We start from the raw sequence: 26,541 nt of genomic DNA, 5'->3' as shown, positions 1-26,541 counted from the left end.
CACAAATGAGCAGGGCTTGCTATTGGCATCTGATGGGCAGAGCCCCACGGTCCCCACAACAAAGAACAACGCAGCCCCGTGTGTCAGCAGTTCCGAGGTGGAGACACTCTGGAGGGGAACAGTGGTTCTCAACTCTGTTATGTACAAAAACACTTGGCGGGGGAAGGCTTTAAAAAGTTACTGATGCCTGGATCCTACCCCACAACAAAGAAACCAGAGTTTCTAAGGATGAGGCTCAGGACTCAGATTTTAAAAGTTCTCGAGCAATCTTAATATGCAGACAGGACTGAGATCCATGAGAGTAAACAGTAAGCTTCCTGCATGCGTCCATCACGGACCCCCCCAGCCCTCCACAGAACCAACTCAGGGCTCTGCTCAAACAGGTGCCAGACACATACCTGTTGCCGGCATGGGGAGACAGATTAGTGATCTATCAGTAGTCTCCTACAAACTGCAGTGCTGGGCTTGCATTGACTTTCAGCGTTCTACTGGTGGCTGATATAAGTCTTTCTTTCTTTTTTTTTTGTTTCTACTCAATTATTCAGTACATTAAAAGGCTACAACTTTCAGCAGTCAGTCAGCCTCATACCAACATGCTTTCCGTTGGAATAATTACTTCTGAGAGTGAAAGGTACAGAAACAATCTGGACAATATATTCATGCCAAAGGAAGCTTATGAAATTAACTCGCAATCTTTTTTGTCACCCTTCCTGGTCATACGCAATGAGAAGAATTAGAAATTGTATATTAAACACAGTCCTGGAAACTTCCACTGCTCTCACTCAAGGAGATAGGAAGTAAGAAAGTAAGAAAACAAAACCCAAACTAGGGCAGCAAGGCAAGTCTAACAGGAAACTACTAATGCTAACCAGATTCCCCTGTAACCAGAATTATTCGATTGGTGACTTATCCACATTTAGTTGAGTTGTGGGCAATCTTCACAGGTTCTGATGGAAGCTGTGTGCGGGTGGGGGATGAACAGGGACTGGAGCTTTAGTACTGAAATCTGCACCAGCCAACCTACCCGCCTGCCGATCGCTATTCAAGGGAGTAGTATTCTCACCCGTGGCTCCCTGGGGTCAGCACGTGGCCTCCAGCCAGGTGTTCAGGAAGCCTGGGGCCTTTATCCAGAGCCATGGTTGGCACTAGAAATGCAAGGGTCCACAAGAGAATCCCGTCCCTGGACGCAGGAGACTAGGGAGGCAGACCCAGGAGTCAACAAGCTGTTCGACTGGGGGTGGGAGGGTCAGACCTTGTCGGATGGAGCAGGTGCTGGAGGACTCTGCAGGACGGGGTGCTAATGCACCCCTGGAAGAGGGCTGAGCGGGGAGGAGGCTTCTCAGCTGCAGGTAAAGAACGATTATACATCTCAAGGGCTTAATGGAGGAATGTGCTTGCCAAAAGGAGCCCGGAGGTAAGGGAGAGCTGGGTGTGTCGGGGAAACCCCAGGAAGTTCAACACAGCAAGTCGTTCTTCAGCAGGTGGGAGGAGTGGGGAGGCTGAGGCTGGAGAGGCAGCAGGGCCAGCCTGTGTGGGCGGAGGGTCCTGACTATGGAGTATGAACGAAGAGGTATTTTTCAAGGAGGAAAAAGGTGAGAATCCCAAAGAGGTAAGTCACCGAGTCAGAGGAAGACACTGGGGTCGGTGTCGGATAGACGGACAGACCTACAACGTCAACACTAGTGCCATCACGTTCTGCATGACCCGGGGCAAGGGACTAGTCTGTAATCAGGGAGTAAAAATCACAGAATCACACCTCCATCCTCGGGCTGCTGTGAGGACCAGTGAGGTAAGACGCACAGGCCTGGGCAGGGGGGCAGGAAGGAATAACACGAGAAGGGAAAGAGGGAAGAGGGTGGAGGAAGCCTTCAGTCGTGGAAAAGCTTTTCTGGGAACTCGAAGACAGGAAGGAAAGTAGGAACGAAGGAGGGAGTGAATGCACCAGGAATATAACCCACCATTTGGCATTTTCTCAAAATACTGCAGCAGAGATTGAAAAGACTGAAATTGCTTTTTGCTCATTTTTGGCCGGTGGCCTGAGATTTCTTTGACTTTAGGCCAAGCTGTCATGGGCTGTGAGTGACAGGTGGAAGGCCTGTTGCCTGGCCCACGCGGGCTCTTGGTAAAGTTGCTGCAGTAAGCTCTACAGTTACGGGTGTTTTGAAGGCTAGATTGTCACAAGGGCCCCTTTCCAGGATACACATGGCTCTGTGTCCCCAAATCCCTCATTCATCCCGACATCTGCCTCCATGGGGGAGAAACGTGACTCTCACTCAACCCTGGGGCCGGCGGCTGTCTCAGTCTCTGACTTGTAATCGCAGGAGGAGAACCTCTCTGCTTTGCAGACAATACGAGGCCTCCAGTAATGTGACGAAAAGGCAGGTATCTGGTGAAGAAAGGATATGTCCAGAGGGAAGCAGAGAAGCTCACTGTCCAATAATTGCATTCCACAGCTTGCTGTTTCAGCAGCTGGAAGCAGTCAGGAGCCTGGTTAGGCTCTTATTCAATAAGACTCTTGCACATGCAAGATCAAGGGAAATGCAATTTTTAAGACCAATTTTTTTTTTTTTTTTTTTTTGGTCAGAGAATGCTCTGGAATAGAGACTTGTTTGGCTTCAGGACACCAGCCTATACGGAGTCCATTTAATTCTTGAAACAGGACAATAATCAAAACTGATTTATATAACTTTTTTGGGTATTAGAATGTTAATAAAATTGTTGTCAGGAAAATGAATAGCTTGTATTTTTACTTTAACCAATCGCAAGGCTTCATCCCTTTTTTTAAATTCATTTCCACTCACATAAAGAAATTGCTTTATCATCCAATTTTAAAAAAAAAATCAGTTTTTCTTCCCCTCTGCTCCCTCCACATGGTGATTTATTTTCTCTGTGGAAAAATGTTAATAACTGGCCAGGAATCTAAATGTTAAAAGCAAAGAAAAATGAAATCTTTGGAGATGAAAATAAGTGATCGATTTTTTTTCTTTCAGAGAAATTGCCGCTCCCAAAAGATACAGAATATGGAAAGGAAAAACAAGTAATTACAACTCTAAATTCCTTTAAAGCAGCCACTCAGCCCTCTTCTTCTCATCTTTCTCTTCATCTAGACGTTCCTGGACATTTCTGGAGCAGTTCTGGATGCCAGCCCTCACTCAGGAAACTCACAGATCAGAGCAGATGACAAATACTTTTAGCAGATCACTGGAGTGAAATGAGAGAGCAGCCGCCAGCAGAGACAGGTGCCAGGAACTGCAGAGGCAAGAGCACCAAAGATAAAGACGGAAAGGGATGGCTTCACAGAGAAGGGCGAATTCGAGGAGGGTATTGACAGGTGAGTAGGAGTTGTCCAAATGGAGAGAGGATAAAAAGACATCTGTTGTGTAGGGGAAGCTGAATACCACAAACTAAAAGGAAGTAGAGCTGAAGGGAGTGGCTGAGGATGGACGGACGTGTGCTGAAGACACATAACAAAGCCAGTGCAGTGCCTAGATCTTATCTTGTAGGTGACAGGGTAGCACGAGAAGGGGTCCTTTGCGGTGTTACAGAAGTCATTTTGGCTGCAGTACAGAAGATGCACCAGAAGGGGGCCACCCTGAGCTGTGAGGCCAGTTAGGCAACTATACCGCAGGGGTCCAAGCAAGAGATGAGGAGGGCCCACACCAGGACCGTGGGGATGTGGATGCAGAGGACAGGCAGGTGTGAGACACACCTGGAAGGCGGGATCAGCATGACCTAATGACTAGTCCCTTAGCATCACGTTTTCACGCAGAGCAGAGCACACAGAAAACTGTAGGCTGATAGCCAATTGGACAATTCAAGTGGAGAAGGAAAAACAAACAAACAAAACCCCCAAACCCAAAAAACCAAAAAGCAAAACAAAACAAAGTTTAGTGGGGGATGGAAAAAGGTGGGAGGTATCTAGTAGAGAATAAAAAGGCGAAGGGAACTAAGGAAGAGGTTAAATTAGAGTCAGTCTCAGGCTTGGAAGAAGTCTTATAAATGGTTTTCTAGCCTTTCTTTACATACTTCTGTTCATGGGGAGCTCATTACCTGTAGAGTCAGGCTGTTTCGCTGATACCCTTGGTAAGCACCTTGAGCCATAATCTTTTGTTCTCTGGCTCCATATGTACAGCTTCCTTTGAAATTTTTGCTTTCAGTGGCTCCACGACACTTTTTGGAAACCTATTTGATTTAGCAGGAAGGCCTGAATGATCTGGCAGTCCTCCCATCCTGACGGAGGCTCCTCCACCAGAGCGCGGTGGAGTCTGAGAAAAAGTCACGGTGCACGCACACAAAGTATGGAACACGTGTGGTTGCCCGCTGCTGCCCCTGGCCACAGGTTTTAAGCTACTTTGTCCGCCTGAGTCCCCTGCCCCATCCCATCCCGTCAGAAAATCACCAATACCGTGCTGTTGCAGCCAGCAAAGCAGGCAGACAGGTACGTAATGCCATCTGCCCCACACACTGGAGTGAAGGAATCGGTTTGGCATTCACAGTTTTTATTGCAGGGCGAGTAGGGGTCCAGGGCCGAGCCCGGCGCTGAGCTGGAAAAGAGAAGAAACATGGAACCCATCAGAGGAAGGGCAACTTCTGTTGGATCTCCCCAGTGACAGCCTTCTGCCCTCTGCTGTGATGATGTGCCTGGCACCCCTTCCTTCTCCTCCTCCAACCTCACCCCTCCCTGTCCCACAAGGACCAGCCCAGCGCCACCGCTGAGAGCCATACATAACGGTGCCAGAAGTGGAAGTAGCCTCTTCTTTATCATTTGCGCCAATCTGCCCTCCAGGCTGGGGGCAGCCCAGGCTCAGCTTGGGGCCACCTCCTCCGTGTCACTGCTCGTGATTCCTGCAGCCTCAGCCCGCTCCCCCTTCCCTGACCCCACACCACCACCGGGCACAGCCGGACACTGACTTCTCCCCTCCTTGGGTCAGTCCTCGTCTCTGCTTCCTCCCTCCTCCCAGCACGCAGCAAGCCTTGTGATGCTTAAACACCACCACCACTAGACTGGATTCAATAACTATCGTCTGTTTGATTGACTCGACTTCCTGAGAAAAATAACACAAGTTATTTTAAATTTCCTTTTGTACCATTAAAGGCACAACTACCTGAAGCACGCAAACTGCAAAGGGGAAAAGGATGAAGTGGGTGTTTTAAGCTCTGTAAGAGAGAAACTGTCTCCTTCCAGCACCGTTATTTTCAGCTGAGCCTCCTAGGGTTCATAATAAGGACGATGACGGTGATATGTGACAATTTACATGCCAGGCACTGTTCACGGTACTGCGGACATTATTGTACTTATTCTCAGTGTGACCCCGTGGGGTTGACAGAGAAGGAAACTGAGGCAGAGCCAGGCTGAGTCACCTGCCCAAATCTATCTAACTCGTACATGGGAGAGAGGGGGTGGGGAGGGTGGGGATTGGAGCTCTACCAATTTGGGCAGAGTTGGCAGTTGGATTGTAGGCTCTGAGCCTTTTTTTTTTTTTTTTTCTTTTTTAATGAAGAAGAACTTCATTATCGTAAGACCCTGTGCTTTGAACCACTACAAGTTTACTACTTGAGAGTTGGCACAGAAGGCTGGCGGTCTTTCTCTCCAAATGCTGTTACTTATGGCATGCACACACCAGAAGGTGCCACGTTTGGGAGGAGGAGGAATGGGGGCTGGGCTGGGCTGGGGGGCAGAAGAGACCCTGGTGGTGGTAAAGTGCCTGCGCTGTGCATGAATAGACGGACAACTGCCCCCACCTGTGTTCTCCCATTCAGCCTGCTTGACCTTGTCGGGTGGCAGGTAAGCCCGGCTCTCCTGCATCTTTGGGATACAGGACTACCGGAGAAAGCCTGATGGCCTGCCTGGAGGAGGAGACTGGCATGAGGAGGAACTGGTATCCTGCAGGTTGACTCTGCTGCAGCCTGGATGCTCCAGACTGACCCCCAAGCAGTTTCAGATTCTCACACAGAAAAGGGACAGCTGCTGATGCTGGACATGTAAGCGCTCTCCATAATTCCCTCTGGGGCAATTCTGATTGGACTCTAGGCCAAAGTCTTGGGGTAATAACTAAAAAAAAGGTGTCCCATAAGAACCAACTTCTTTCCCTTCTCCCTCTTTTCTCCTTTTATTCCCCACCTCCTTCTCCTTCTCACTAGGGGTGAGACCCTATAATTACTATGGGAGCCTGATGATAGCTTCTGATAATTTCCGGAATGATTGGAATCTATTCTGTCTTTCATTTAAAGCTGAATTTTAAGGGGCACCTGGGTGGCTCAGTTGGTTGTCCCACTCTTGATTTCAGCTCAGGTCATGATCTCAGGGTCGTGAGATCGAGCCCTACATCGGGCTCCGTGCTGGGCATGGAGGCTGCTTAAGATTTTCTCTCCCTCTGCTCCTTCCCCCACTTTTCTCTCTCTCTCCCTCTCCAAAAAAAAAAAGCTGAATTTTAAAATAAAATTCATCTGTATCATCTATCTTCAATCGTTCCTAAAGTCAAATGCCAAAATGAGTGGAATGGTCTGAGCTCTCCACCCAAAAGGTCCATCTGACTCTTCAACCCCAGGAGGAAGATACAGAGGCATCATCGAACCCTCCACTCGTGGTCACCACTTGGGACAAAGAGAGCTCCCTGATCCGACCATGGAGAATGAGTCCAGGCAGCCCTGGGCTGGCAGGGGTGGGAGCGGACATTTCTGGGACTTACGTGTTTCCATAGGGAACAGTAACCCCAGCCACGGGGCCCGTGTCACAGCCCAGGAAGAGGAAGGAGACATAGCAAGCTGTGGACACCAGGTTGACGAGCATGGCCATCCGAATGGCCCCGAGGGCAGAAAGACTGAGCTTTTTCACCAGGAGACCGCCCAAGAAGATCCCCAGGCAGGCACATGGGATTGCAGTCATCCCTGGGAGAAAAACAGAGGGGCGGGAACCATTAGTGGGGGAAGTAGGGCCCGTCGACGCAGACAGATGGGTGCCAGGCTGGGGGCCGAGCCCTGCGCGGGCCACATTCCCAGTGACCCCCACTGCAGTGCCGCATCCTCCAAGCTGCCTCCGAGTCTCCATGAGGGGCCTTATTTCTGCCCTCCGGGAACTCACAGAAAACTGGGGGAGACAGACATGGAAACACTTAGTTATTGGGAGTCCAAGTACATACGCCAATCTTGCTAAGTAAGGTATCCTCATGGGAAAGACACGGCTGGCGTGGGAACCACCATGAGACAAAGACAGACTGGGAACACGCACGTGCTCTCTGTGCATTTTTGAAGTGATGTGAAAGGGGACTCGAGATCATTGGGGATTTTCTCCCCTTTCCTCATTAGCTGAGGAGGGCTTCATGGAAGGGTCTGGTGGCTGTTTACACAAAGGTCCCAGCACTCACCAGCCTGTGGAGACGGCATTTTAACCTGCTCCCAGACCTCTTGGGAAGGAGCATCCATCCAGTCAATATGTTTTGTAGCTCTTGGTGAGTAATTGGCATAAATATTCTCCCCTTCTTATAAAAAGAGCTATCTGCAAGACAGCAGCGATTATAAACCTGTTATTTCTGATTCTCAGAGACTCAATCCTAGGGTTCCAATCTCCTGTTTGGCTTTGCTCTGTCCTGATTTGCTTCATCTAAAACTCAGCTTTAAATTACAGTGCATCATTTATCCACCGTGTAGACCGTGCATGGCCAATTTCCCAGTCTAGGCGGTCTCCTCCTTGCCAATCAACAGACCTCTAGGTCAATCGACTACATCAACCAGCTGGTATGTGCTAAGGGAATGCAAATTAATTTTAATATTAGGGGAAGAAAAACATAATCAGGAAGGCTGAGCTCTGCAAGAAAATAGCACAAGTCACATTTAAATAAAACATATCTCTGTATTATCTGATGCTCTTGGAATACCTATGCTTGATTTTATCTGGTTTTTGGTATAGAAATGACCTTCATGGTCTAGCCCCCATGTGCCCCTCTTTGTTTACCCCTGGCCCACGGCTCCTCCTTTCTCTCCCTGGGAAAGGCCAAACCCATTCAGAACCCCAGGCTTTGCACCTGCTGGTCCCTCTCCTGGGACATTCTTGTACAGCATTTCTCCTTGGCTGGCCCCTTCCCAGACCATGCCATCTAGAGCAGTCCTATACTCCATCCAGGGGCTCCCCATCATTCCTCACCCCATTTTATTATCTTCATGGTTCTCCCCATTATCTGAAGCTGCCTTACTCATTTTTGGTCTTGTTTCTTGTTCACTCTCCCCCTCCTCAAATGCAGCTTCCCCGAGCACAGGAACCTTTTCCATCCTCTTCAGTCCAGCACAGTTCCCTGCGCCTCACACAGAGTGGGCACTTAAGGCTTCTTTTCGGGATGGATGAAATGGCCAGCAGGCTGGATCTGTGTGCATGAACACCGGTGCGGACATGCCCATGCCCAGAGAGCAGGCCTGTGCTTTGTTTCATTTCCTAGCGGAGACCGTGGGGGAGCATCACCTAGTGAGGACGGTAACTATGGCAATAACAGGCTTTCGGCGCCTTTTCTCCCAACCCGTCATCAGGCTGCTCTCTTCCTCCCTGCTGCACGTGCAGCCTTGGCATTCAGTTATCAGAACTTACCCCGAAACTCCATCCTCATTACGTTAACCTATGCAGATTGAGCCCTTTGTATCTTTACGCACAGATCCATGCATAAGTCCACGCCATCAGCGCCTTCATCATCTGTGCTGCTCTTCTTCGGACCCTGCCCCATTTGTTGACTTCCAGGGTGGTTCAGAAGCCCTGCGCTGATGCCCCGGGGAGACTGCATGGGCCCCATGCCCTGGGTCTGCAGGAGCTGAGCACTTTCTGATGCGAGCCTTGCCTGGTGCTCCCGGGGTCCGTCTCTGTGCCCTGAATGCCCAGTGCCAGCCCTGTTGCAGCCAGCCCTCCAGGGTCCATGCTGATTAGAGTGAGGCCCCGAGCAGGACACAGGGAGAGGCCGTGCATGCATGCTACCTGTGTGGACTGCCGGACAGACGGACTGACAGATGGGCCAGCAGGTGGCCTCTCTGCAGGGCAGGAGAAGGTCCTCCCTGCTAAGCACTCTGGCAGACAGAGTCACCGGGAAAGAAACAGGTGTGAGAAGGCGAGATTGTTTTTTTGACCTTCTGCCCTGAAGACTATTGATTTGTTTGTCGATAGAAACTGTTCTGAAATAGAACACAGCCCCGACGTCGAGGCAACTGTGCAAATATAATGAGAACGTAAGAAGAGCAGCACAGAAATGAGGAGGAAACGGAGGAACCCGGGCTGCTGGAGGGCGAAACCAGAGACACTGCAGGGATAACCAAGAAGTTACGACTTTAATTATAAAGAGACCCACTTTACCCTCTCCCTGCCAGACACGTAGTAGAGGGCTGCCTGTATTTTGCTAATACTTCTCGGAAGTGACACTTGACCAAAAAAAAAAAAAAAAGGATGGTAAAGCTTTATTAGAAAAAAAAAAGAAAAATTAGGCTTGTGCTAGCCTAGCAGTTCCCAAGGAGACCTTATGATCCAGCTGCGTCATCGTAGTAGGCTTTTAATTTTTTTTTTTTTTTTTAGTTGAGATACATTATGTCCTGGGAAGTGTACAAAGCTTAAGGGAACAGCCGATGAATCCTCGCATCTGTAAACACCCCTATAACCAACCACCGCTCAGATCAAGCTTAGAACATTTCCAGCAGCCCGGGAAGGCTCCCCACTGGCTGCCCACCTCCCCCTCCCGGAATGATAGTTCCCATCATCATGGCCTCTATCACTTTAATTAACTTTTCCCTCTTTAAACTCCTACAAATATGTCCTCTTTTGTGCCTGACGTCTTTCAACTCTGTCAGATTCATCTGCATTGAGGCAGGTATGAAAATGCTTGCTTTCTCATGCTATGTGGCAGAACTGTATGAACATTCTCTAATTTATTTACCCACTCTCCCGTTGACAGACGTCTGGGCTGTATCCAGTCGGGGTCATTATGCACCAGGCTGCTCTGAACGCAGTTACATATGCAGATCGTAAGGAGTGGACTTAAACATTCATTTCTGTCGGGTATCTGCCCAGAAGCGGAACGGACATATCCCAGCATAAAAATGTGCTTTCATAGGTGCTGCCCGGGAACTGTCCAAAGTGCTCACACCACTGGGCACTCCCAACAGCTGCTCATGAGAGTTCCAGGTGCTCCACATCCTCACCAACACCTGGTACCATCAGTCCGGTGGATGCGCAGTGGTATCTCAGTGTGGTTTTAATGTGTGTTTTCCTGATGGCTCATGATGGGTTAGCACCTTTGCATTTGCTAATTGGCCGTTAGGTGAAGAAACAGGCAGTGTTGAAGGAGACCTTTCCTCTCAGCAGACGATCTGACCCCCTACTTACCAGAGAAGGTAATTCATGGGGCTGGAGCTCTCTCTCAAATGCAGGGCCATACTAGCCGTAGTCTCAGTGGCCAGACTCATGCCTCTCTCCTTCTCTGCACTGGCAGGACCTATGAGCTCTTCTTCTGTCGAGGGCTGTCCATCCACATCCCTCGCTTTCCTGCAAATCCCCTTCTGCTGGCTCTTTTCCCTCCACTTAGCAAACCGCTCATGTTTCCTAGCAATGCCCCATCTCCCCCACTCCCCCTCAATGGACACACGGCCACCTGCTGGAGCCCCTCTCCTCTGCGCCACGACTGAGCTTCGGGAAAGTGTCCTGCAGCCACAGACTACTCCTTCCCTCTTGTAGGCAGCTCTCCACACGGAGCACGGGCTCCCCATGGCCACGTCTGGGACACAGCTCTGACACAGGACGTCCCAGTGCTTACAGCTAATGGAGACACCCAGCTCTCATTGTGTGTGCACTCACGCAGCTGCCTGCTTCCTCCTTGGAATCATCTCTTCCTTGACTCCCATGACCTGTGGATTTCTTTCCGGACTTCCCCTCAGACTCCTGTGTTTCCTCATGGTTGGGACTCTTCTCTTCCAATTCACTTTCTTGCTACGTAATTTCCACTCCCGTGTCCTCCACTTCCACCCGGGCATACACCGATGCAACAGAACCTCTATTCCCCAGTGGGGTCTCCTTGCTGAGCCCCCACCGAGCACTGGACGCTGCAGAGACACACCATGGGAGCCTCACACTCAGCAACTTCAAATGTGATCTCATAATCTCCCCCACGGATCTGATTGTTCTCTGCTGTTTCCAGGTTTCAAAAATGGTGCCACCAGCTGTCTGAGCCAGAAACATGGGCGACCTTCTTGACTCTTCCATTTCCCTTATCAGTCATGAGGCCATGTTCCTAACTCCACGTAAGTAATGCTGCTTCCCTTGAGGTCAAACTGGTTTTCCTTACCATGCCAACTCCAAACAGTGGAAGCAGATGCCCATAGTCTCCTACTGAGAAGGACGGTAAAGCCATGCTTGAGCTTGGGGAGAAGGAGTGCCGTGATCCATTAATTATGTCTGCCGTGGGCAGGGGTCAGGAGGGGAGTGTATGGCTTCCAAGTTCTATATTTGCTGACTGTGTGTTTCATGCTGCCAAGGATATTCTTATTTTTTTATGTGCCTGACCAAAGCCTGCTAACCTTTCTGGGTATGTCTCGATTTCCCTCTTCCTTCATCCTATCTTCCCCCAAATTCTGCAGTTCACACCAATCTATTGATCTCCTGGCCTGTCACAATGCTTCTTATGTACATTTTATATTTTAGCTCTTTCTTATCACATCCCTTTGGCAAATTTTGCCGCAAGAATAGACTCTGAAATTCCTTCTGCACACAGACCCCAAGAATACTGCTGCTATAGGAGCAGCAGAGTCTGGGCTCTTTCTCTGGTGGGCCTCGGTCTTAGAGGGTTACCCGCATGAGAGCAGCCCTCTGTCCTCCCGGGGGGGCGGAGGAGCAGACTCACCGAGCAGCTGGTTGGCAGAAGAGGTGGTAAGGTTAAACTGCTGCTCCAGGTACTTCCCCAAGAAGGCAGCGAAGCCAGCCACCACTGCAATCTCCATGCAGGCGGCCAGGATGATGCAGGTGAACACAGGGTTCGAGAGCAGGTGCTTGGTGACCTTCGGGATCACTGCAGGGAGACAGAAGCAGAGGGTTACACGCTGCACTTCCAGGCCTCCTGCCCCCGAGTCCCTTCTTGACACGCTTTTGCCCATCTCAGCAACCAGCGTCGGGAGTCACCCAGTTGCTCAGGCTGAAACCTCGAACCTGTAAGTCACCCACAAAGTGTGGAAACTCTGGCTTCAAAATATATGCTCGTATTCTGCCAATTAAACAGAGAACTACTGTAACAGGAAATCCTATATTGTGCCTTTTCATAGTTTACTGGAAATACCAAACAATTTTATAAGCAATGACAAATTATTTCCACCCTCCCCCAAAAAAGTTTGGGGTTTGTTTCTCAAAGGAAAAAAATATAATTATATATTATAAATTGCATTATAATAATGTTATATCAGTATATCTAAGCATATAAATCCATAAGTGTGAGATAAATATTTATAACTCTATATGTGTGTTAAGAAAATATACTTAACAGGTTTCAAGAAAAGAACTGGAATTCTAGTGCTTATATATATATATATATATACGTACATGTGCTGAATCAAACCCCACCTCTTCTTACCAAGTCTATGGCCACCTCCCTGGCAAAAGCTTCCATGAGTTCTCACATGGGGGACTCCCAGAGAGACCCACCTGAGGTCTTGGTTTTCACTCTTCACCTGACATAATCATTCCCTACATGGTAGCCAGGGGGATCGACTCAAATCACTCTCCTGTTCAGAACTCCTCGATAGCCCGATAGCCCGGGTCTGCCCCTTAGCAATCTGATGACACTTCCTGCCACGCCCCTTTCCCTCTAGTCCAGTCATGCTCACTCTTGCCTCACGCAGGTCCTCCCCACCTAAGGCTTTGCGCTGGGGGCTCCTCCTTCCTCTCCTGGGATGCTCTGCCCCCAGATCTTTCCTGCATCTCTTCCCTCGTCCTCAGATGGGGTCTTTTCTCATCATCCAGTCCCACCTTGAAGAAGCTGCCCAACCAGCCTGGTGCCCCGGGCTCGGGCGAGAACTGAGGGTGGGCAGAAGCACTTCGTGGCTTGTGGACCATATTAAGTACCACCAGAGCTGGAAAACAGCTCTTGTTGAGGTCATACATTTTGATCATATTTTTTTATACTCTCTTTTTCTTGAAGTACGTGGTTTCATAAACCACTTAAGGTTCCCCGCTTACACTGGTGCTTTAAAAAATGTGAGATTTTTTTTTTTTTAAATCCTTTGAACACAATCAACGACACATCTTGGCAGTAGGCAAAGGGGTTCTGCGGTTACAGGAGCCAGGACAACCCTATCGCTTCAATATTTACACTATTATTACTTTTTACCATTTAACTTATTTTAATGTTTCTTCACAAACGGTGAAAAATACTGAAGTACAGACAAGGAATAATCATGATGTTGTGGCCAACATTATAAATACAGAATTATAAATTTAAAACATTTTCTGGTTTAAAAAATAAATCTGGTAGTCAGTGCAGCTCTGTGGGGTCTCTGCATTCCTGACAGTGCTCGCCTTTATCCATTCTTCCAGGTCCTCTGCACCTGCCTCTTCCTCCCATCTGTTCCATCAAAGGTCCAGGGGGCCCACCAGGGCCACCCCATCTTCCTCCACCAGAGCCACCTTGGTCCACGCCCCAGCCACCACGGAAGCCCCCTCTGTCTCCACCACGGCCACCTCTGAACATCCCACCAGGAACACCGCAGTCCATGAGGCCGCCTCTGCCATGGTCACCGCCCGGGGGTGGAAAGGGTGGTGGAAGGAAGCCTTCAGGCTTTGGGGCCTTACACTGGTTGCATTCTGTTCTCTAGGCGAAGTTCTGGTTTCCACACCTCGGACTGGGGCGCTGCCAGTCTCCAGCTCGGTGCTGGACGTTTCCTCCTCCGGGGCTCTCTTGGGGGAAGCCAGCTCTGTCTCCTCTATGGCCTCTCATGTGACCCATGGGGTCCCCGGGACCTCCTGGGCCCCCGGGACCTCCACAAAGTGGTGGTGGCATCCCTCTGCCCTCACGGGGAGGCATACCACCCCACATGCTGCTCATCAGAGGCTTCTTCCGAGCAAGAGAAACCTTAAGTTTGCTCCCTTGAAACTCTTTCCCATCAAACCACTCCACGGCAGCCTTGGCAGTTGGTGGGTCTTCATAGGACACTGTAGCATCACCTTTGGGCTTTCCTGTTTCCTTGTCCAAGGAGATATGGATCATGGGTTGTCCGGTTCTCTTGTTCATCTTAACAACTCCACACTGCTTAAAGAAGTCTGCCAGGTCATCTAGAGTCACATTGTCATTTAAGCCTTGCACATAGATTGCACTGTTGTCAGAGTCTTCATCTGGATCTACAGGTGGGCCTAGATCAAGATCTGGTCCTTCGTCCATGGGTCCACCAGGCTTACTGAAGCCACCTCGCTCTCCAGCGCTGCCCATTCCACCGCATCCTCCTCCCTGCCCACCTCTGCTCATGCCTCCACGATCAAATCCCCCTCTTCCCCTGCCCCGGTTATCAGGGCCACTCATGCTCCGGTTCTCTCCTGGCCTGGAAAATCCTCTAGACTCCTGCCCATACACACCCATGCTACTGGGGTGGTCCTGTCGGAACGAACTCCACTGCCCATAGCCGCTGCTCTGTTGGCTGTACTGACTTGGAGCCTGGCTGTAGGATCCAGTTTGGGGGGGATAACTAGTGGGCAGCTGCTGCCCATAGCTACTCTGCTGTCCATAGCTGCTCGGCTGCCCATAGGTGTTCGGCTGCCCAGAGGTGTTCTGCTGAGAGTAACTGCTCTGATCATAACTAGTCGGCTGTGTAGAGGAGTAGCTGGTAGGAGGATAAGACGGTGGTGCAGTGACTGGCTGCATGGGGTAGCTCCCAGGTACCTGGGGATAACTGTAGTTACTCTGTCCATATCCTAGGCTGGGCTGGTTGTAACCCCCTGTGCTAGATTGAGGCTGACTAGTCTCGGCGGGTTTGTTACCATCCTGCGGTCTTGCAGGTGCGGTGGCTGCCCATAGTCTGGGCAAGCAGGCTGAGCTGCATAGGAGGTCTGGGTGGTAGTGACCATAGCAGTGGTGGTACCGTAAGCACCAGTGCCGTCCCCCCGGACAGGCTGACTGTACGCCTGGGGGGCAGCTGGAGCAGGATAACCAGCGGGAGGCTGTCCATAAGAAGTTGCATAGGCGGTCTGCCCATAGGTCGCAGTGGTCTGAGCCTGGGTATAGCTGACATCAGTGGGCTGTCCATAGGTGCCATAACTTTGCTGCCCATATGCCTGGGTGGTCTGTGCGTATCCTTGAGTGGGTTGGGCAGGGTGTGCACTGTAGCCCTGCTGGGCTGCCGCTTGGCTGTAGGTACTGTAATCCGTGGATGCCATTTTCTCTCCTTCTCATTCCTTACACCGTCGTTTTAATGTGTACTTACAATAAATCAACTGAAATGTAACTGATACAACAAATGTGTGGTTTTATGGCTCTCACGGTTTAAAATGATGCCAGGTTAAAACAAGTAGATTAAAGTAATTTAAAGAGAAGTCTTATGTAAATAATGGTACAGGTGGTAAGCAGATAAGGCAAAAAGTGATGTGCCAGGGACTACAGTCAGGGGAAGTCTGTTCCGCTGTAATCATGATGATATGGAATATTTGGCATGGGGTCTACTTTCCACCTGTGTAAACAGAAAAGATAAAACTGAGTCCCAGATGGAGCAATATTATTCTAAGTCTAGGAAAAACTAGTAGGTACCCATGGTCATACAAAATAAACAGGTGAGCAGGGAGTCTAATGCTGCATTCCAAGGTGATGAACTAGCCAGCTGTCTGAAAGAAGAGAGCTAATTACACAGGCTCAATCTCATCTCCTAGGAGATGAAACCTCTAAATGGCCCAGCTAATTAGAATAAAATAATAATAGGGGATACGTAAGTTTTTAATAATGGTAACAGACAAGCTCAATAAATCAAAATGGCAGAACAATGGGTCAGCAAATGGCAGATACACACAGCTCAAAATTTATCATTTCTGTGAAAGATACCAAGTTTCAAAAATGAAAACCTAAAGAGAGGGACTTAAAGATCCTCTGACATAATAAAAGGAACTCAGTTATGGGAATGAACTGAGTCAGAGGACAAGAAGCTCAGAATCACTGTGGGCTGATCAACCTAATCCTGCATCCCAACTAAGAAACAACCAGAGGTGGTGGCCTCTGCTTTTCTGTCATAGTTTCTCACAAAATTTACTAAAACCTTAGGAAGGCAACTCTTGGATGATATAACCATGTGTAAGCAACACACACACAAGTCACACAAAAACCCAGAAACCTTAAATCCATGGTATTCACTCATTTATACCTTTTTTTTTTTTTTTTTTTTTTTTGCAAACACACTGGCCTTTACATGTGTTTTGTTTATTAATTAATTATTTTTGCAGGGTTTTAAGCATTTAAGATCTGACTTTTTTAGAAATCAGTTCGAATAAATGGCTAAAAGTGGTTACGCTTAAAAATCTGTTTAAATGTTGAGAAACTTTCCTTCGTTAAATACACATTATTTTTTAAGAATCGTACAAATATTTAGAGGCCTGTTGAATGTGTAATGTTTAAAAACGTGGACTGCTAAATACGGAAGATGAATACATTGGGTGTAAACAGGGGGTAATGAGGTTTCTGTCTTTAAACACAAAAGCCTGTTGGATGTTAAGACTCCATCATCCTAAATCGCTGCTAATGAGTGAAGGCTGATTTGCTATGGTGTGTGGCACATTGTGACGGGGTAATGTTCCTGTGGTAAGGGACTGGCTGATTGTCTCACTCCACACTGTAGAGAAACAGGTATGGGTCACATCAGGCGACCACAGTGCCTCCTGGTAATGAGTGACTGTCAAACCCCCAGCTGTTTATGTTTTGGCAGATAAAAACACTGTGGCTCGATCATTGTGCTCTTTTGGAATTAAGATATCTGAACTCTGGAAACACTGCCAACAATCAATAGGCAGGTTGGGGGCATTCCAGGAAAACGATCGTCTGCCATACTTTCATTGTAGGCTTCATTTCCTTTGTTAGGGTGCAGACCATTCAGACGGGGGCCTTAGAAAGAAGCAGGACAGCCACGCTTGCTCACAAATAAAACTGCATCCTCCAAATAGGAACTTTGTTCTCTGGCTCAGAAATGGCGCCAAAGAGGATTTAAGTTTGATCACATTACTTGGGTCCTGGTATCTCCTTGCCCTTGATCATGGCCATCTCGATTTACTGGGGAGGAAGGGAGGGCACGTCTCAACAAAGGCGACTCCAGTTAATGGAATGTTTTCATACGTCAGCAACCATTTTAATTATTCCAGAGATAATGCCACTTCAGTGGGGAAGATGCTTTGTTGAGATAGGAGAGCCTGCCTGCTTTTGTCTTAATATCTAATGACTAATTTCGTGTTGAATTAGATGTGAAAATCATTAGGTTTGAGGATCATCTGACCGAAGGCCCAGAGAAGCCTCAGTAGACCTTATTTGCATGAAGAACATTCTTTTCTTTCCTCTATCAGGCCGATTCGCTGCCAGAAATGACAGATTCCTCTTGCGTTCGGCTCTATTTTGCTCCCAGGTTCTTCCCTTCCATCCTAGGCTTTATTTGCAATGACTTGCAGCACTCTCAAAAGATTCCTTTTCAAAGGTTCAGCCTACCCACCAAAGCCCCAATTTGAAAAGGGGTATTAATTAGCTTGAACCTCGGGCTATCCCAGTATTTCAAGCTTTTTCATTCGAATGGGTTCTTAAACCCATAAAATTCTAACCTTCCACGGAGGCAGCAGCTAATGAGGTGGCCCAGACAAACAGAAGCTGATGAACCAAGGCCACACCAGGCCACTGAACACCCATGGTCCCCTTTAGCCAATGACTTCCCACCCACTGATGTAGCCTCCGAAGCTGGAAGCTGGGGAAGGAGGTGGGCTGGCCTGCACCATGCGGCCTCACCAGCTGGGGAAGCCTTCACCGCTCATCGGGAGCCCGGTGCTGTCACCAGCAGGCTGGCACAAAGTGCCAAACAGCAGCGGGGGAGAGTTTTTCAGGGAAAACAGGTTTTCCACTGCTGTCTTTGGAAGACCTTCCTGTAGGTTTGAGATTTCTTGAAAATGTGTAGGTCCTCCAGGAGGGAGAAAGGCAGGTTTGGAGAAGGTGTGAGGACTGACGGGGACAGAGCATTACCTGGGTGGGTGCCTAGTACCGTTCTGACCACTAACACATCAAATCACATAATCCTCACAACAAACCCGTGATCTTGGGGCTATGTACAGCCTCCGTTTACAGGTAAGGAAACCGAGGCAGAGTGGTCCCACGGTTAGGGAAGCGTGGCACCAACTCAAACCGTGGCACCTGCTGCCTCAGAACATGCTCAGAGCCAGGGTGTTATTCTGGTTCGGGTTTTCAGAAGCTCTGCTCTTGGTCAGAGGATGGAGCATGCAGAGACCACTCCTGGTAATTGAAGGAGTAGCTTAATGCTTAGAAAGAATACAAAAATTCCCACTGGAGCTGGGGAAAATGACTCACAGGTTTAGTACTTGTTTTTTTGGAGGAGGAGAAGTAGGACAGGAAGGGAGGGAAATGAGAGAAAGAAAGGCTTGCAGAGCCCAAAGGGAAGGAGTCCTGTGCTGCAGAAAAGTGTGATTGAGCAAGGCTATATAAAATAAGGACCTGAATTCTAGCTTCAAGAGTAAGTAGGTCTGTGCCTGGAACATACCACTCTGTCCCATGGATTGTTGCAAAGATTAAATGAGACCCATGCCTGCAGAGCAGGTGACCCAGTGATTCTGACACACTTAATATAATAGAAGCACTTGTTGGCTACGTTAGGGAGCGAGCCCTCGAGCTGGGAGGACGTCAGACCTGCCGTAAGAATGCCTGTGTGCGAGCAGATATGGTGAGTAAGCAGAGCTGGGAGGAGACTGGGTAGGTGAGTGGAGCTCCTGGGAGCTGCTGCTGGAGTCACTGGCTTCCCAAGGTCAGAGATGACCTCCTGCAGAGGGCTGGACAGGTCAGGGGGTCGGGGGCACACGTCCTTGTTGCCCCCCCCTTCCCGGGAACTGGAGGTGCCCTGGGAAGTGCTTACTGTGGGGCTCGATGGTATTGCACTTGACTCTGAGATATTCAGCCCTCGGGCTCTCTACTGAAATTGGCCTTGACCTTCTTTTTCTTTAATAACATTGCTGTCAATACACCACGGTTAATGCTCCCAAGACGGGGAGATGCAGCCAGTGTGTGCAACCACTTGGTAATTACGACAGCGACAGCCGATGTTTGCTGGGTAACCGTCGGCTTAGTGGATGGGCCCCGCGCTAAGGGTCCCGCATGTCACTCCCGCAGCTGTTACAACAGGGACAGTCTTACTGTCTCATTTCAGACATGAGGAAACCAAAGCTTCCTTGAACGGCTGCAAAAACCACGCTCCCAGAATGCAAAACCCAGGTCTGCCTGCACCTCGGGGCCCACTTCTAAATCTTCAGGTTTCTGGACGGGGACTTGAATCAACGCAGAAGTGTCTTTCTGAACGATAAGTCGTCACGAAGCGATTCCCAGTGCACAGGACCCAAGAGCGGAAGAGAGCAGAGAGGCGCAGGGAGCGGGACGGTGGGGAGATACACAGCAGCCTTCGGGTCACGACCGAAACCAGATGAAAGAGGAAGGAAGCAGTAACAAAGATGTGGAAAAACATCACCACAGAGGCATGAGATGAGAGCCAAGGCAGGGTGAATCCTAGGAAACATGATGTCTCCTGGTGCGGCACGAATGTCTGGCAGCCACCAGGCTGGTCCCCCCGTACGGGGTGCAGCCTGTCATCACGGCACCTACGTGTCCCCGGACACCCTCGCCTGGGTCTTCCTGTGTCTCCCATGCGAAGAGCCACCTGCCCACAGACACGGTGCCCAGTGCAAGCAGATGCTTCATCAGTGCAAGAGGGATTAAAGAATTCAATAAACAAACAAACTGCAGTCCCTAAAGGTAACTGTCACAATCTCTTAAGAAACCTTAACTGTGGAGACAGGGACCAGCTCGTGATCGCACCATGGGCCACGTTCCACAGGCTCGTGGGCCACGATGGAAGTGGGAATAATTAGCAAATATGGTCATTTCCATCGCTGATTCTGGAGGTATCTACATCGTTCCCTTGGATAGCGGTGGGGAAAAGCCTGGGCGGGAGGGGAAGCCTGAGGTGCTGGAAGCTTCCGGAAGGGAGTGCCTACCGTGCACCGGCCCCAGCCTGGGCGCCTCGGGCTCCCTGCAACCTTGTTGCTGCAGGTAAGGTAAGACTGTCCCCCAACCTCTGTTCTGGGCTGTCGAGGGGCCCAGGGGAGCTTCCTGGCACCCTCTCGTTGCCAACTGTGAGACAAGTCTTTGGGAACAGGCTGAAGGTGACATGTCTCTCGTATGGAGAAGGTCATGGTTTGAGTGAACAAACCAGAAGCCATCAGCACAGGAAACGAGCATTTACACTGAAAGCCAAGTGTCAGATGGGTGTGGATCAGCCAGGGAAACCCCGAGCCAGCCAGATCTATTGATTCTTTTTTAAAATCCCCAGCTCCTTACAACACCGCCAAGAAGGCCCGAGAAAAAAAGAGTAGTGTGGGGTCCCATTAGCTGCTTTGAGCCCAAACACCCCCAGAAGCACAGCTGGCTCTTGCAGTTGGCCAAGACAGAGAAAGGAGCCCGGGAAGCAGCAAGCTCTCTTTCAGATCCAACTGTTGTGTCTTTCCATGCCAGAGGTAGCAGGCAGAAAAGGACTAAAGAAAGACAGCTCCTCATAAGCAGAATGCCACTTTTGTAACCTCATGCCAGCCCCTAGGAAACTTGTCTGGGAGCATGACGCGCCACCTCAGTGGTGGCAGGGCTGACTGTATTTAGCATTCACGAAAACTCTACCCGTAGGAGAATGCACTGCTGGAAAGACAAAAAGCAATGCTTAGAAAAGAAATGGTGAATTTCAGCACCCAAGCTGACACAAATGCCCTTCTCCAAGCCTAGACTCCCTAGTGCTGTCTCCTGGAGGGCTGGGTTTACAAACCTTCTCAGAGCCTTTAAGGTGCTAATGTCACTTAAGGCCCTCCAAATGGGCCACATCACAGACTGTCCTAAGCTTATTTCGTGAGTGGGTCTCCTCTCCACATTTTATCTTATGGGCAACTGTTGCAGAAACAGCTTCGATGGAAACCCCCCGAAGGACTCCCACCCCCTCTCATATTTTCAACTAGGGGTTCACTTAGAATCGCCTCGGAACTTTAAAGACATCCAGGTGCCTGGACCACCTCCCTCTTCCCCACTAGACTCATGGAATCAGCATTTTCAGGGGTGTGACCCAAGTGTGGGTGTGTTTCAAGAAACCTCCTGGGTGATGCTGACTCAAAACCCTAGTTGGAAAACAATGACTCATAAAGTCCACATACTTTAGAAGAGCAATGCAAAAGCCCTCCGTAATTCATTCATAATTTTACCAAAGTCTTACTGGGTGACCTCAAGTGCCAGGAACTCTGTTGGGTGCAGGCATGGACACCAGCCAGCCTCTGCCACGAAATTTCCTAAATCCTGTTCCCCCAAACCAGACACCTCTCTCCCACCCACACCGTGGGCATTTCTGTCCCCTGCCTCTGGTCACACCTGCCCCCCAGCCCGGAAGCCCTTCTCCTCCCTCCATCCATGGGGATCCTGCTCATCCTTCCAGATGGGGCTGAAATGCTACATGCTTCAAGAACCTGTCTTCAAGGCCTCCCTGTGGACTCAGTACATCCCTCTGAACCTCCTGTGATCCTCACCACCTTCTATCCTGCATTCTAGCAACAATTCCTAAATGCCCGAAGAGTTCACATGAACAAGAAAGTTCTGGGATCACATGGAGTAAAACAATGCCAGCTAACTTTCCATAGAGCTGGCCTTCCAAGGGCTTTTAATACTCTAATATACCATACGGGTCTCCAAGAGGGTCACACAGTATAGAGACATTTCCTCAAGCTCATTTGGCTATGTGACCCTTCCTCCCTCCCCCCACTGATTTGTTTTTCCCTGAGCATCTCCAAGGACTCCTGTTCCAAGAACGCCCATAGGGAAACGCTGTCCTCTAGTTGTTTCTTTCCTTTGTTCATCCAAACAACACTCCTCGGGTATCCACGATGTGCCAGGCATTGGGCGAGGGGCCCTCCCCCGTGTCCCCAGGTGCTTTGCTGAAATCACTTGTGGTCTGGTCGCAGACATAATGCCCCAGCACATCGTCCTCCAACGCTGGTAAGAACATGCCAGTGGCCAGACTGGTCCTGGGGACTAACACACATGAATCCCACGGCACGGCAGCATATGAACCCCACAGCCTGGCACGGGGTTCCAAGCATCTGGGAGGGCGGATGGTTTTAACGGGGAAAGAAGATTTTAACGGGGAATCCACACATGGGGAGAGCGCAGTTCTGAAGACAAATGGCGTGATAAAAAACACTCAGCCATCGAGCCTGCAGAACGAGGGCTCTCAGATCGCCAGGCTCCTCACGATAACCTGATGTTGAAAGGCACAGGCCCATCATTAAGGAAAATGTGGCAGAAATGGACTGCTAGCTGGCAGAGGATGGAGGAGGTCTGGCAGAGCTGTAGAAGCTAGAGGCATGAGCCAGGTTCCGAGAGGAACAACGGTGGGGATGAGTGTGCACCCTGGCCCAGACCCAAACACCTGCCAGGGGACTCACAGAGCCCAGAGTCACCAGTGCAAGTCAGCCTGAGCAACTGGGCCAGCAGCCCCTACCCTACACAGGCGGGTCACCTGGGGGCTAGCGGTGGCACTCAGCGTAGCTGGAGCTCCTGCTGACCCCGTGTCCACGGAACAGTCAGACCCAGGCCAAAACTCTGGGAGGGGGTTGGGGGTGAGGACAGCTTGAAGGAAAGCAGCAAACTGTGCTTGGCAGTGCACGTCCAGTGATCTGCACATCCCTCCACCTATCATACACATCCCGAGCACCTATGGACAAGAGCAGAAGTGCAAACAGAGGCAGTCCCTGCCCGAGTGAAGCGCACGGAGGGAGTCAGTGAATCATCACTCACATGATGGTAACATCATGACCGTGATACGGAGAGCAACACCTTGGGGGGGGGTGGGCAGAGAAATGTCCCTAGGGACATGATTGTGAGCTGATGCCTGCTGATGGGATCAGAATTCCAGCTTAGGGAACAGCAAGTGCAAAGTCCTGGGAGCGAGGGAGCCTGGGGAACCCAGGGGCTAGAAGGAAGCTGGGGAGGTGAGGCTGACGTGGAGGGCCAGGGTGGCAAGGTGTGAGAAGAGGCTGGAGGGGCAGAGTAGCACCACTGGGAGGCCCCGTAAAGGCTCCACCTCTGCCCCTTTAAGCAGGAGGCGGCCCCAGGATCAGATACGCTCTAACGCCATCATCATGTGCAAAGAGACCGGCGGGGTGAGGGCAGACTGGAGTGCAGGAAATACCAGAGTGGGCTGGAGAGAGATTCAGGTGGTAAAATCCACATCACCCAGGGATGGATGGCATGAAGAGGGCAGGAGGGGAGGAGGGTGGACAGGGTAACCACCTGGGCAGATTTCACCTCCCCTGCAAGTGAAGGTCCTCTGAAACTGGGCACTGCGTTTCCTCCCATGGAAAGGGAGCAAGAGAAACAGAGAGAGGGGTTGTTTCTCCAACACAGGAAGGGTTTTGGTTCAGTCGGCCCCAGGCTGATTCCCCTTTTCCTCCTCAGTCAGTTCATTACCAGTCCAGTGAATCCGAGGGACACACAGTAGAGAGAGGACGGGATCCGGACTCCAGAGAGCGGTGCCCCATCCCAGCTGCATCCTTCACGGCGGTGACAACCCAGAAATGCAGTTTAACCCCGAGCTCTGTGTTGAGTGGTTGGCATGGAGATGAGTACCACTCGCTCATCAGCTGGACTGTGGGGGCTCAGTGGGAGGTCCCCGCAAGGGCTTGGGAACTCGTCAACCATCCTCCACATGTTGCGGGTGGTTTTTAAGACTGAGCCTGAAGCCCCAACCAAGCCCCACCGGCTTGGCTCTGCCCTGCTATCACCCGATGCAGCTTTTTCTGGGACATGAAGAGGCCACTTGGCAGTCAGCGTGAAGTGCACAGAGACAAGAGTGCTCAGCTTTGACTGCTCTTCTCTTTTCAGTGATCAAAGGCAGGGCCCTCCCTGCAGATTTTAAACCTCTGGAACAGTTCCACTCATCCCAGCTAGAGAGCCCATCAGAGGGCCAGGACGTGCCAGCGCTTGCTGGGAGTGGGTTCCTCCCTCCCGTTTAGCCTGCAGCCTCGTCCAGAAGACCCACTGCTTTAGGGTACACCGATGCTGTTGCAAGCAGCAGCTGGAACTTACGTACACTCTGCTGAAGTCAGCGAGCACCTGCTGATCCCACTTTTCCTTTAAGAAAGTTCGTTTATGGCCCCAAGATGTAGCATAATGCTGTGGTGAAGAAAACAGGCTCTGGGGCCCTTGCCAGGGTCCAAACACCTTTCCTTTCAATCTCTAAGCCCCAGTTTACTTATCTGTAAAATGGTATCAATACCTCATAGGGTTGGGGGGGTAGATTAAATACAATAGTGTGTGGAAAACAGGTTCGCTGCTAGTGTGTGTATGTGTACGCACGTGTGCACGCTGGCAAGAAAATATTCATTTGTTCGCTCGTTTGTTCATTCAACCACCCCCACCTACGTGCTGGCACCGTGCTATGCAGTGGAAACAAAAAGATGCATGAAGGCTTTGTCCTCAGAGAACCCACAAGGTCTGGGCCGAGGCAGACAAGCTGAGAAGCCACCAGGTGGCGGGGTAACAGGTACTTTGCAGGGGCTGTGTAGATGACAGGGGAATGCAGCTAATCCCACACTGGGCACAGGGGGGCTGCAGGGAGGGACTCCTTGGAAGGGGGGACCGAGTCTAACCCAGAAGTGAACCCAGAGAGGAAGGGTGTCCCAGGCCGACAACGGAACAAAAAGGAGAGTGCCTGATGGGTTGAAGGAATCAAACAGAGCATGATGAGGAGGGTGCACAGAGTATGGCTACTGGAGCTCCCTGGACCCCAACCATCAAAGCCCATCTAGGGCAGGTGACAGCAGAGACAATCTCCAAATAAAGCACAAACTACGGACGTGAGATTTAACATACTAGCTGGTGATAATACTGTATATTTGTCTATAACAGTCCCCCGAATTCCTTCCTTCCTCTGAGTCTAGACTTTTACAAACTGTTCTGCAAACTCTGAGTGTCTAGGTTCCGGAGGCCACATGGGTGCTGTCCTCCCCCGCACAGCGACGGCATGGAGAGGAGGAGAAGACACAGTGCTAGACAGGAGAGATGAGAGGGGGTGGGGTGTGTCCTGAGACATGAATTAGCAAAATGCTTTGAAGAATAAGGTTGGCAAAGAGGGGTTTTAGAGCCAGGGCGTAAAGAAAAAGCTATCTGGTGGCACAGCTAAGATGCACAAATGTGTCTTGGGTTTGCAGACTCCCACCCGGGAAGATACTGGAGTTTAACAAACCCAAGCATTTGTTTGCCGGCTGCCTGCTTTGTTAAACAGTTATGTGTCAGTCCCTACAAGATGGGGACTTCTGGGCCGTGCAAGAAGTAACGGCTTCTCTACACTTATAGAACACCACTCTGGGCTTTCTGTCTCTCTTCTTCTTCTAAGAGTTGCAAACCCAGTGATGGCCAACTTTGTTGGAAGGAGACCTTCAAACCCAGTGGCCCAGTGGGAGGGTGCTTGGGAACTCGTTTTTGGGGACAGTGCCCTGAAAAGTAAGCCTCAAGTCCTAGATCACCAGAGCTTGGTTTCCTCATCTATAAACAGGAATAAGTAATAATGTTAACCAGACAGCATATGTGAAAGCCAAGGGGAACTAAGCAACATGGCCAAGGCTGCAAGATTAGGAAGTGGCTGAGCTGGGTCGGAACCGCCCCACTGCTCTCCCAGGAGGGGGGCAGACTGTCTCGGTGCCGGGAGGTGCAGGGAGGAGGATGGAACAGCTGCTCGGCACACGACACCAGCTCTTCTCAGGGCCCTCCCCCATCTGTGGAGCATGGCAGGGGACACGGACTGATGGCCAAAGAAGAAACCCATTTGCAAACTCAAATGAAACAGATGAGAAATTGCAACATATATATTTTTAGAGCAATGTTCCTCCACATACAACACTGCTCAGCTTATCTGTACCCATAAATGTACAGCGCACTGCCTCGAACCCACGGGGGCCTTCAAGGCTGCAAACCGGAGAAAGAGTTTGGGAGCACCCGGTGACACTGCATGGTGCTTTTGGTGGAAATGTCCATGTGGCAAAAACATGGTCTCATGTGGAAAAATGAAGGATGTAAACCACCATGCCCCGCCCCCCAATCCATGTGCTGGGGCATGTAAAATGTGTTTATTAGCATAATAGCTCACGTCACTGGATTCCGGCTCCTGGGGATTCTTCTAGACACATTGCCTTCATTTCCTGCTGGGACATTCTTTAGGTCCATTAATAGACCTACTGCCTCTGGGAATTGTTAATTCTAATTAAAAATCATTAATTATTAGAAGTGG

At 50.1% G+C, this 26,541-nt stretch overlaps 2 protein-coding genes across 4 annotated transcripts in view; both read right to left on the bottom strand.

Moving 5' to 3' along the window:
- SLCO3A1 (solute carrier organic anion transporter family member 3A1) overlaps window positions 1-26,541 on the bottom strand; it is a 301,513-nt gene that overhangs the window by 38,191 nt on the left and 236,781 nt on the right. For all 3 annotated transcript variants that reach the window (XM_032391968.1, XM_032391966.1, XM_032391967.1), the window contains exons 5-7: window positions 11,859-12,023; window positions 6,690-6,888; window positions 4,406-4,544 (exon numbers count right to left, since the gene is read on the bottom strand). In XM_032391968.1, coding sequence (XP_032247859.1) covers window positions 4,406-4,544; window positions 6,690-6,888; window positions 11,859-12,023 — 503 coding nt within the window. The remainder of the gene's footprint in view (window positions 1-4,405; window positions 4,545-6,689; window positions 6,889-11,858; window positions 12,024-26,541) is intronic.
- Window positions 13,479-15,473, bottom strand: LOC116624201 (RNA-binding protein EWS-like). Its single transcript, XM_032391910.1, is given in 2 exon segments — window positions 13,479-15,001; window positions 15,004-15,473. Coding segments are annotated over 2 exon segments (1,890 nt in total). The 5' UTR covers window positions 15,371-15,473.

The sequence above is a fragment of the Phoca vitulina genome, unplaced genomic scaffold (assembly GCF_004348235.1).
Source record: "Phoca vitulina isolate PV1807 unplaced genomic scaffold, GSC_HSeal_1.0 scaffold65, whole genome shotgun sequence".
In the NCBI taxonomy this organism is placed as follows: domain Eukaryota; kingdom Metazoa; phylum Chordata; class Mammalia; order Carnivora; family Phocidae; genus Phoca; species Phoca vitulina.
This window is presented reverse-complemented; position numbering and strand designations above follow the sequence as displayed.